The sequence below is a fragment of the Erpetoichthys calabaricus genome, chromosome 5 (genome assembly GCF_900747795.2).
Source record: "Erpetoichthys calabaricus chromosome 5, fErpCal1.3, whole genome shotgun sequence".
Lineage (NCBI taxonomy): Eukaryota > Metazoa > Chordata > Cladistia > Polypteriformes > Polypteridae > Erpetoichthys > Erpetoichthys calabaricus.
This window is the reverse complement of record NC_041398.2, coordinates 82642041-82654672: the sequence shown is the minus strand read 5'-3', so window position 1 is coordinate 82654672 and position 12632 is coordinate 82642041. Positions and strand designations below refer to the sequence as shown.

The following is a 12632-nucleotide window of genomic DNA, read 5'->3' as shown; positions in this document are numbered from 1 at the left end:
TGCTACTACTACTACTACTATTCTTTTTTAGAGCATCTTATGCAAAATGCTTGAAACTACACAACATGACAATGATCCTTCTGTCATTTCATTTCTTTTATACACAGTACAATCTGTAAATTGGCATGGTTGCACATAAAAATATACAGAATGTTTACATTTATACTCTGTGTATCAAAGCTCTGTTACTGAAAAAAAAATTTCCGGCATACAACAAAAAAACCATGCAGTGTTTTTGTTTACCAAGGTGTGTTCCATGATGTGGGATATAGACAGCTTTAAACAAACAAACAAACAAACAAACAAATGGAGAGGGCCAAGGTGAAACAAAAGCCAATAACTGTTATTTTCAGTCGACTACACTCAGAGAAGCTAGGGGTGATTTGGGTATTTTCTCAGCCTTGCCAAGATCCAGTCATTTTTTGAAGTAAAAAATTGTAAGCAATTTTTGACAGTATTCTATTTTTGGTGTCATACATTAGGTGACAACATTTCACTAAGGCATGTTTAGAAACAAGCAGAATGACCAAAACATGGATGACAAATGAGCATGGCAAATGGAATAAATCTGACAAATATAGGAATAACTCAAAATACAAATAGGCTGGAGTCTAACAAATATAGGGATAACTCAAAACACACAGAGATTTCTAAACTAGGAACTGATGAAACATGAAGTGTGTCTAATTTTAAAACCTTCTTAACACAAACAGAATTTCCTTGACTCAGCCCATTAAACGATACCTTTTGTTTTAACACTGCAGAATTAATCACAAAGTGTATTACAAAGCAATTCAAGTACATTATAGCACAACAAAAAACAATGCAATGCATACATACATTAACAAACAGACAGTAAAATCAACAGGACAGAACATCAAACAGACATTTATAACATAAAGAAAGGAAAATCAACAATACAGGGATGTCCTGGCTTTAAAAATCAGTTTATTTAAATTGTTTTTTTAAGAACATAACGAACCCCAGACTTTACCATTTATGTGTTTATTATTAGTATTTCCCTAAATCTTTTATAAATGCATAAATTAACAAACACTTACTATTACATTACTGTTGCACCTACAAAAATCCATACTATGACACCAAGTGGAATGATTTGGTTAAACAAAACAAATTACTGAATGAATGAATCACATAAATAACAGACAGGTCAATTGTCACAAATTCAAAAGAAAGAACAGACTATTTACACAATGCCTCGAAATTATAACAACATGCTAAAATATTTCTGATGCATTCTCTGAGCAGATAAATCTATACTCTGAAGAAACAGTATTAATGGAATATAAAACATAAATAAAAAGTGCTTGAAAATAAAGCATATCATCTCTTCTCTTAAGGAAATGGAAGTTGCTGGAAGTTCTGTCACACAAGCTAACATGTAGAAGTGGGAATAACACAAGGCTCAGAAAACTTTTTTATTTTATGAAGCTTGTTGCTATCTCTGTAGGAATGCAGTGAAAACAGAAAGCCTTCATGAAGGCCTCGAAATCACAGCATTATAAAAAGTCATGTTCATTAAATATCAAAATGTATACGGTTAACCCACTTGTCACCTAGGACTCTGTCCTAATACATTCAAAATTTAATTACTGATTGTCTAGACAGGAGCAGTCAGAGTTAGCTCTGCCTCCAAACCACTAAAAGAAAATATTCTTATTATAAAACAAACAAAATCTGAAATCCTAAATTATTTTAAGAGATGTGATTTGGTAAGAGTGTCAAAGATTATTGTAAGTGTAAAATGGCCAGGAGATGATAAAGAAGCTAGTTATCACAAGGCTAGTGAAGATCAAAATATCAGGAAGTCAGAATGGGACCAAGCAATAAAATCAAAAGGACAATAATGAAGCTGAAGTCATAAAATAGAGAAAAGAGGACATAATCAAAATATCAAAGCCTAATGGTAAGGCTTGCTTGAGAATAAAGCTAACTATCATTAACAGAGAAGTAGTTTTTATATCCAATTTTGGATAAGAGTGAATGTTAGTACCATGATATTTATAGGTTCACATCTCATGACACCACAATCACAACAATCATGGTCATATGACCAATACCAATGACATTGTGTAAACAAACAAAAAAAAAAAACAAGAGCGAAGTCTTGGGAAGTCTTCTAGAACAGATGGAACCTGTACTGCCATGAGAGGGTGAATTTGAACTGATAGAGCAACAATGTATTAGGAAGACGTATGAGTAAGCAAGTCATGGATTGTTTAAACTAGAAAATGGAGGAGCATTGAGTTTAAGGCAGGCCAGATTTAGAGCACCACATAAAGTTAAAGACAATGGTTTTAATCTAAAAAATAATAAAATAATAAAACACTACTGTCTGCCTTTGTGTCTCTGTGTGTATATCTGTGTTTGTGTCTAGTCCCTCCACACACTCTGATTGGGTCAGTTTGACTTTGGTGCAAAGTCCAATTCCTGATTGTGACATTTTTTAAAAATTTTTTATAAAGGAGGAGTTCAGATGGAACATTTCAACAACAACAAAGCAAATAATAAATGGACCAATGTTAACGTTGTTTATTCCTATGAATGAAGTAAGGTAAGTATGAAGTAAATGCGTTCACTTCATTTAGGAATGACAGGAATTGTGCTTTATTTATGTAAACTGGAATGCATGTCCGCTTTAAATAGACAATGAGCCACATCGTAGTAAGAAAGCTAGATTCATCTAAAAAGTATCAGAGATACCCCTTATATCAGGAGTGTGTTATAAACCAAGGTTCAGACAACAGTAGGTTTAGAGGATGTTATTATAGTCATTAGGGACTTCAATTGTTCAAATGTTAAGAGGCATAATCTCACAAAAAGTGTAGTACAAGAAAAGGATTTCAAAAACTTAATCAGTGACTGTTTAACACAGTATGTTAAAACACAAATAAAAGGAGAAATGTGTCTAGATTTAGTGTTTAGCAGAGGTGGAAAAGTGCCAAAAATATATACTCAAGTAGAAGTATTATTACATAGACAAAAGCAAAGTAAAAGTAAAGATATCTGACATGGAAACTACTTAAGTAAAAGCAAAAAAGTAGGCTCGGAAAAAATACTCAAGCGAAAGTATGATTTAGTTCTTTCAGAAAAAAAACAGAAATTTAAAAAATATCCTCAAACATCAATACTATGCATTGCTTACTTAGATTATATATGCACAGTTAGAATAAGAAAAAAACAGAAACAGTGTATTGTCCTGTATACAGCAATTAAATTTCATACAGATTCTGTATGCATGTGTCTATCAAATACAAAAACATTTGTAAGAAAATCTAAACCAACTACAGAGCAACCTGATTTATTTTAAATTGTAATTATTATGGTACACTTTTAGCAAAATGGGCCCAACATCAATTGCAAAGCATGTTTTACTATACTTTGCTGGAATAGGACTTAAAAGTTATGAAATCGGACTTCATATTTTTATTGCTGTAAGTTCACAGTAATAATTAAAACAATCCAAGAATGCTGGTGTGTTGTTTTTTTTAGATTGTGTTTAAAAAAATTTCAATGTGCTCAGTAGAAAACCTAACATGCAAAACTGCAAAAAATATTACATATTAACTGATTGCCAAAATCTCAAATAGAAAACAAAAATATCAGAAGAACAAAGTGTTAGCTCTTTGTTTTCATCTTTCTAGTAGATTTTAACATATGAAAACATTTTGTATTTTCAACCCAAAATCTAAATAGCACCCCAGCCTAGCTGATCTCATTGGTTTCAAACTGTAATTATTATTGTGTACTTATGGAACTGGGCTCTTCATAAGCTAAAGTGACCTCATTCACTTCTTCCCAAGAATGAGATTTAAATTTATGAAAACAAGTTGCCATATTTTAATTACTAGATGTACACCACACTAATTAGAATTTGAAATCATTACTAAAGTTGATAGATAGATAGATAGATAGATAGATAGATAGATAGATAGATAGATAGATAGATAGATAGATAGATAGATAGATAGATAGATAGATAGATAGATATGGCAGTCACAGTTTGTTATTAAAAGGTTGCTGGAAACACTCATCTCAGCCTAGTGCATATCATTGAGGCAATCTGTGTATTTCAAATACTAATACAAGCAAAATAGACATCATGACAATCAATGAACAAAAACAACTAATCAACATCATCCCTAAATATCAGCTGGGAATGTAGTCTGTAGTTATTATAATGTATAATTTGAGATAGCAAAAACTTCAATGAAGAGAAAAGCTTACATTTTTGCAAATAAAGTGCAACAGCAGAATTTTATTCCTGCAGTAGTAAGTAGCAGGTCACAGCACTGATTAATGTCTGATAAAGTTCTTGAAAAATACATATTGTAGCAGTAGGGGGCGCTATCGCTTCCTTGAACCCTCAGGTACCACTCCAAACACCAGGTAAAAGTACAATTATTATTCTTTTTATTATAAATACGTGCACTAAGCACCCTCCACTCCACACTACTTATACAAGTACCAATTCTCTAATTAATCAACAATAATACACACTCCTCCTCTCCCAGACACTTAGCCACCCTTCCTCCCAGATCAGCTCAGTGTCTGGGCTTTCCCACAGTCCTTTTATATCCCCTCACCCAGAAGTGGTTCCAGCCCAACAACCCATAAGACCTCATCACTTCCGGGTCAGATTAAAAGTCCTTTTCTTCAACCCCGGAAGCACGTCGTTCCTTCCGGTCATGTGATCATGATGCATTTCCGGGTTATAGGGCACGTAGCACTTTGGAAGCCTCGCTACAGCGGCTCCTGGTGGTCCCCATGTTATCCAGCAGGTTTGTTTATAAAAACTACAATGTCCATAATGCCCTGCTGGAATTTGGGGACCTTCCATGCTCCATCTGGCGGCCTGGAGGTGTGGACCGGAATATTTGGCCGGCCATCCCTCACAATATTATATATATACTGTATATATATATATATATATATATATACATACACGTACATAGCGCAGGTAGGGGGGTTGGCAAGCAAAGCGAGCAGGGAGAGAAGCCCCCTAGTATTCATATATATATATATATATATATATATATATATATATATATATATATATATATATACATACAGTACAATCCCTCTTAACTGGCCTTGCATTAACCGGCCGACGGATTAAACGGCCTGTTAAAATAAAATAAAATAAAATAAAAAAAAAACTTTTAATCCTGAGTTCTTCTTTATATTATATGTATGCACTTCCTTTTATCCTAGAAGGTGAGAGGGCTCCTACTTTCAGAGTGATTTCCGTTTACATATTCCTTTATGAATTTTCCACTATGCCTTCTTCTTTCTACCTGGCGGCTCCCCTGCTTCTCCCATCGGGCTTCGCAATTGGGGAGTCGCCCTACCTGCAGGTGCAGCTGCCTTCCACACTGGTCCGGTAGCCCTCCGATCCCTGGCACTTTTGTACACCATCCCCTTGCTCCATGATTGTGCCTCACTGCAAGCTCATCGGAAACATTACCGATGGTGCAGGGTTCAAGGGCTTCCGTACAGAAGACGGGAGTATGGAGTCAAACCTGCATAGTCACACCATGGGGCCAGTCCCGAGGTGGCCGGTTAAGAGGCATTGTACTGTATATATATATATAGATATATATCCGTGTTTCCCCGAAAATAAGACCTACCCCGAAAATAAGCCCTAGAATGATTTTTCAGGATGCTCATAATATAAGCCCTACTCCGAAAATAAGCCCTAGTTATGATCCCATGCAGGCGCCTTTGGATGGATAAGCAATAAACGCCTACCGCTACTGTATGTATACAGATGAACAGGAAATAATACCGGTATTTTGACCAAGGAGCTTTGTTTAGTCCTCCCCTTTAGAATATTTCTGAAATGAGTTAGGCAAGTGTCATTAAATAGCGCTGCTGCAAGTTCAGTTTCTTTTCAATAAAGTCAGGCGTTAGGCAAGTGTCATTAAATAGCGCCACTGTATGATCAGTTGTAATTTTTTCAGGGTGTTTCTTTTCTTTAAAGTTCGAAACTTTTTCCCACATTGCAAACACTTCCTTTATCTCACTTTAAGAGATAACCTCCTCCGCGATACCGATCTCCTGCAGAACCTCCGTATGTTGCTGCATATGCAGTTCCGTCAACTCCTCTGTCGTCAGTTCCTTGGAATGTGCGGGAAAAAGCTCTTTGATGGCTGGTATTTCGAATTTTGGCTCGTAACTCAAGACAAAAAATCAACCTAGTGACGGCTCGTATCTCAAAAAACTCGTATCCCAAGGTATCACTGTAAATATATATATATATATATATATATCCATCCATCCATTTTCCAAACCGCTGAATCCGAACACAGGGCATAAGGCAGGAACCAATCCTGGGCAGGGTGCCAACCCACCAGAGGACACACACAAACACACCAAGCACACACTGGGGCCAATTTAGAATCACCAATCCAGCTAACCTGCATGTCTTTGGACTGTGGGAGGAAACCGGAGCGCCCGGAGGAAACCCACGCAGACATGGGGAGAACATGCAAACTCCCAACAGGGAGGACCCGGGAAGCGAACCCGGGTCTCCTAACTGTGAGGCAGCAGCGCTACCACTGCGGCACCATGCCGCCCATATATATATATATACACAGTATATACTGTATATATTCTTTTTAAGTCTGAATCGCAATCAGATTATTAGCTGGTTACCTACCAGGTAACATTTGTGGTTGGTCGGCCAGTCGGCAAACATCACCACGTCCTCTCAGTTGCGAGAAGCAGATCATAAATATGTGATACAGTATCTGCCAAATAATACAAAGAGTACACAACACAGGTTCCACCCTTATATATACGAAGTTACTTGACTATCATACTTTATCATCGATGTAATCATTTTAATACAGATTCACTATAAAAGTGCATACAATCAAAATGGAAGAAAAGATAATGTACTAGCCAACCCGCGGCATAACATACGCCGCATAATTATGAATTGATGGGTGAACACTTGCTGAACGACACAGTTGTCCAAATGGGGTGGGTTTGTGGATACCACTGTGAATGAATGAAAAGATGGACCTCTGGAGAGAGCAACATACAATTGTCCGTGACTGAAAGCGGGATCGTCTGTGACACTTTTTTAATGTCTTTTAAGCACAGGGAAAAAAATTAACATGTGAAACATCCGTAATGTAATAAGCCACCAAGAAAAGTAACATTGCAACAATGCACGCTATGATCCGATCACTGTAAACAGAAGTGAAAACAAAATCGAGGCCGGTACATTCTTTAACTGCCTTGCAGCGCAATGGTAGTGCTGCTGTTTTGCAGTAAGGAGACTGTGGAAGATTTTGGGTTCGCTTCCCGGTTTCTCCCTGTGTGGATAGCGCTTTGAATACTGAAAACACCGGAATATCAATGTAATGAAGTATTATTATTCTTATGTGTCCAGCGTTCTCTCTCTCGCGCGCCTGTATGCGTGTGTGTGTGTCGCTCGCTCTCTCTCGCTCGCTGCATGTGTTCCTGCAGGCATACCAGTAAGTGAATGAAAAGATGGAACTCTGGAGAGAGCAACATACAACTGTCCGTGACTGAAAACTGGTTTTGGCAGATACATTCACATCTTTTTGAAAGTTTGGCCCTGTGCCTTATTAATTGTCATTGCAAAGGCAAATCTAACAGGAAATTGTCTTTGCTGAGATGCACGTGCAGGCTCTCTCTCAGCAGCACAGGAGCCTTCCCAGCCCCCCCCCCCCACCCCACCCTCTCTCTCTCTCTCTCTCTCTCTCTCTCTCTCTCTCTCTCTCTCTCTCCCCCTCTGTCTCTCAGAAGCACCTGATCCCTCTCTCTCTGTAACATTGCAGCAGTTGTATAAACACTTTTTTTTTTAAATGAGTTTTAAGCACAGGGGGAAAAAAACCCAGGCTCCCTGCATGCGCAGGCTCTCTCTCTCTCAGCAGCACACGAGCCTCCCCAGCCCCCCCATCTCTCTCTCTCAGCAGCACCGGAGCCCCCTCCCCCTCTGTCTCTCAGAAGCAGGCGAGCCCTCTCTCTCTCTGTAACATTGCAGCAGTTGTATAAACACTTTTTTTTTAAATGAGTTTTAAGCACAGGGGGAAAAAAAGGAACATTTGAACAAATCTGAACTTTATGTAAAAGCCAACCAAGATAGTTACATTGCAGGAGTTCACCATTTTTAATCAGGCGACTGACAGTAGTGGAGTCAGGCACAGAGAAGGTCAGCTGCTGAGAAAGCGTCTCGACTGTTGCAGGGTGGTGAAGCAGGTGAGACGCTAATAAAAGAGAGGCACAGGGCTTATTGGTTTTTAAAGACTGCTTCCTTCATTGTGTTTTAACCTCAGTTTTAAAGGATTGCGCGGCTCTCTCTCTCGGGCTGCCTGTGTGTGCCTCTGTCTCTCTCTGGCGCTGCCTCTGTGTGAACCAAGGTTCCACTGAGGTTGACTAATGAAAAGTCAACGTGGCTCAGAGCTGCATGTGGACTGTGGCACAGACAAACAGAAATGACGGCATGTTTTCCGAGGCGTCGCGTCCGAGTTGGTGGGCGTGGCTTTGCGAGTTGTCATCGTATCCAATGGTCTTATAGTTGGTGGGCGTGGCTCCTTCCTGCGTACGCCATGGGTGTCTTACTTGTCGGCAGCTTAGTGAATCCACGCCCCTTCCGGCGTGCTTTCCATGGGTGGCTACTTGTCTTCTGGCTTAGTGAATTATATATATAGATGTGTATCTGTGATTTTGTAGTATCTGAGTTTTAAAATGAATCATTTCAGCCACTGTGGTGTAAAGTATAAGGTATGAACATGATACATATTACTGGCTGGAATGTTGTTTTTCCCTTTCCTTCTTATCTGTATCATCTACCTTCAGGTGTTCAGTGTTAGCGACATGTTCTGTCTGCTGCGCTACAGTCAGCACACATCTTGTGGGTATGTGTGTGAATAGTGTGTATGTTAATGCTTATCTTAGTGGAACACATGGAAAAGTATGAGGATGGCCAGATTTTGTTTTTGAAAGAAGAGGCGCACAGCTTCATATACAATGCATCGTTATTACTTTTTTAATCAAAAATTCAATCATTTTAAATGTTTTATTTTATATTCAGCTACTTGGTAAAGTTTATAAGGATTTACAGGGTTGTTATTTCTCTTCCATGGTAACAAAAAAGGAAAAACATAAAAAATTACAATTTTTAATTTTTTTTTTTTTTTTCTGACAACACCTGAAGTAATATAGAACAGCACTGCATTCATTATAACCTAGGAGAAGTCCTCATTTGTTTTTTAAAATGATCTGTGTTTCCGAACTGTATAATGAAGCAAGTCTGACCAAGTATTCTAACACTGATCTCTCTTACTTAAAAGCAGTTTTGTGCTCTTCAAAGATAAGGTGAACTTTATGTAGCACACATTTAGCTTCCTACTAGCTGCATCCAAGTCAAAAACATGGTTATTATTATTATTTTACTAGTTTGTAGATGTGCACTTTCATTTTTTGGCCACTTTTTTTACTTAAAAGTTGGCATTGAATAATAACATGGCTCTACCAAGTCTTCCTAGTTGTCACCTGAATCAAGCTGCCATGTTTGTTTTTTTTAAGCAAACCCTGAACCGCATACAAGTTATACTAAGCACAAAATATCGACATGTTGCACATGGATCAGATAAAATATGTAGGTCTGCTGTTTGTTTATACAGTCTAAGTAACATTACTATTTTACTTCTCAAAAAGAGGACATTTTTGGGAAAAGATGAAGTCTGGTCACCCTCTATCTTTTTATTATTTTATTGTATACTGAAAAATCAGTACTGTACATACCTCTACCATACTCCCTCAAATACTTTACTTATTTTACAAAGGCAGTTGGTGCACAATTTTGTGGAAGTGGAAGTATTTATATGTTCTCAGTTTTTTTTTCAACACAATAACACAGCAGTTGATGGAAGTCCTTTTTGTGACCAACTCTTGGCAGTCATAACAGCAAGATAGGCAGGTGCTATGCATTTACTATTACAATTCTCAATGTGGAGCATTTTGCTGTAGTCTTGCTCAAATGCTAAAGCCAAAAACTTTGCAAGCAACCATATTGCTATACAGAAAATGACTACAAAACATTACAAACTTACTGATGTGTATTATGCATGTTTAGGAAATGGAATATATATACTGTACCAAATGTACCTCACATATGCAATCTGCACTGATAAGGGAGTGTTTATCAGAATTTTACAATAGTATTGCCCAGTGCTATCAGCTATGATTGATAACATTTATGCTATATCATTTTAAACATTTGGCACAGTTTAAAAGTGAGCTTACTTCCATGAGTTTTTGTAAATTTGAGAAAGAATAATTTGTATGTAGTTAACTCCAGAGTTTTTAGGGCACAGTGTACACCAAGTAAAGAATCTGTTTTGCCTTATGTTCTTCTAAAAATGTCCAGGGATATACATTATTGTCTCTTTTTTATAGGGTATTGCTAACAAAGCTACCCAGAGAACATCCCATTGCGTCTTACATTGTACAGGTATCTGCACATGCGGCAGAGACATCAAATCACCACAGACTAGATTTAAGGCAAGAATTTCTGGGGTGTATACTGCATACTGCCAAGTACATCTTGATGTTCAGAAGCGGTAAGAAATTAAAGAGAAGTCCACAAGTTAAAAAAGAAACTACAAAGAAAAAACAGTTATACAGTATACTGTAAGGCATAAAAGAATATTAATTTCAGTGTTGACCATAAGGGTTTATGAAATCATAAGAGTTATCAAATTACATAATTAGGAGTGATGAATTTGTTGGATTGAATAAACCATTCTTATTAAAATTGTTCTAATGTACTTTTTAATGTACAATCACAACTACATAACCATTATTTAAAGCTGTCAGAATTTTAAAATTCAGACGGGAATTTCTGTTATGTTTATTTAGTAACCAGAATCATATGCCGAAAGCGACTTATAAGTTAAAAGATATATTATAAGTGGATTTTTGTAAATATACAGTAGAATGTTAAGTGAGTTCCAGTCATTGAAGTCATTCAACAAACCTTCTTTTTTAAAGGCCAGAGCCTTAATGACCATACCACAATGTCAGAAAATAGATTAAGATGTCTCATAAGGTAAAAAGATGTTATGAGATTTACTGGTGTTTCCTTGCTCCCAATGTTGCTTGTATTGGGTGTGGTCCATGTATAATTATTATGTACAGTATTACATATTGCAGTAAACAACTTTGGAAAGTAAATGAAATTGAATGAAGGTAAACATTCAGGTTATACAGTGGCACAGCTACTGTAAGTCCCTGTCCTCAGTCTGGAACATGACAAGTACAAAAACAAACTAAAATATATTTACTGTAAATGCAGCTGCATAACGTACTGTAGTGGAAAGCAGGTCAGGTCATTTAGCAGATGCATCTTAAGGTCTCAGGCATCCAAAAATATTGTACATGATCAAGTACATAAAATAATGAACATTTTATACCATATTTGTATGTAAGCATATGGTGATAAATGTATTAATGAGGAAAGGGTTTGGGAATATTAGAACTAACTAACATAAAAATGCTAATTCACACTTTGAACAGCGGAATCAGTGGCAATTTCAAACAATTTTTTAATAGTGCAAGGTAAATCATGAAACAAATACTATTTTTTCAAGTTGTCACCTTAGAAAAAAACAAACATTTCACATGTTAATTTAGTTTGCAGAATTTACTACTCTTTCTATTAAGTAAAATCTATCATGAAGGTAGATTGTGAAAAGTGTGCACTTTGTGCCTCAAAAAACATAATTTAAATATTAAAGAAATTCACAGAATATCATTAACTTGAAGTCTATTAGTGATTAAACTAACACACTCACCAGAAAATTATCTTTCCTGTATGATTAATGATCCATAGCAATGACCAAACTGCAAAAGAATTTGAAGAGAAATCTTCCATACATGGAGCTGTGTCCTTGTGAGCTAATACTGAGTGTACACAGCCTTATGCTCTTCAATCAGACATACAAGACGGTTACCATGAGCATTCATAAATCTGTGACAATATGTATAATAATAAATAATAATTCATTACATTTATATAGCGCTTTGTATAGGTACAACACCGCAATGACTGCTTAACCTGAAAATGGTTTACAGCTTTAATACATATATATATATATATATATATATATATATATATATATATATATATATATATATATATATATATATATATATATATATATATACACATATACACACATACACATACACACACACACACTACTGGCTTACAATTTTACCAACCAATCCAATGTGCGCATCAGTTCAAAAACATAAAATGATGACTCCAGGTCCTTTAACTGGTCACTCTGTTAATTCAGCAAAGGAGATGTTAATTATGAGTGACAAAGTACTTACTACTGTATCCAGGAATTCAATACATCTCTTCAGCTCTGGTCTGGTATCACAGAATAGTCGAAAGAGAAGTCTTCCAATTGGCTGCTTCTCACAGAGGCTGTAATAGTCCCGTTCTGAAAGAAGGCAGAAAAATTTGAAAAATGTGCAATTAGCTTTAGACAGAACAGTCCTCTCTGTCACTTTTACACTACATGCAGTAACAGTTTTATTATTAAGTGACTTATTACTTGACA

The 12632-nt window shown here is 36.6% G+C and overlaps 1 protein-coding gene across 1 annotated transcript in view; it reads right to left on the bottom strand.

The window, feature by feature from the left end:
- LOC114651761 (G protein-coupled receptor kinase 4-like) overlaps positions 1-12632 on the bottom strand; it is a 286039-nt gene that overhangs the window by 113358 nt on the left and 160049 nt on the right. The window contains exon 3 of the mRNA XM_028801713.2: positions 12400-12512. Within this exon, the coding sequence (XP_028657546.2) occupies positions 12400-12512 (113 nt within the window). The remainder of the gene's footprint in view (positions 1-12399; positions 12513-12632) is intronic.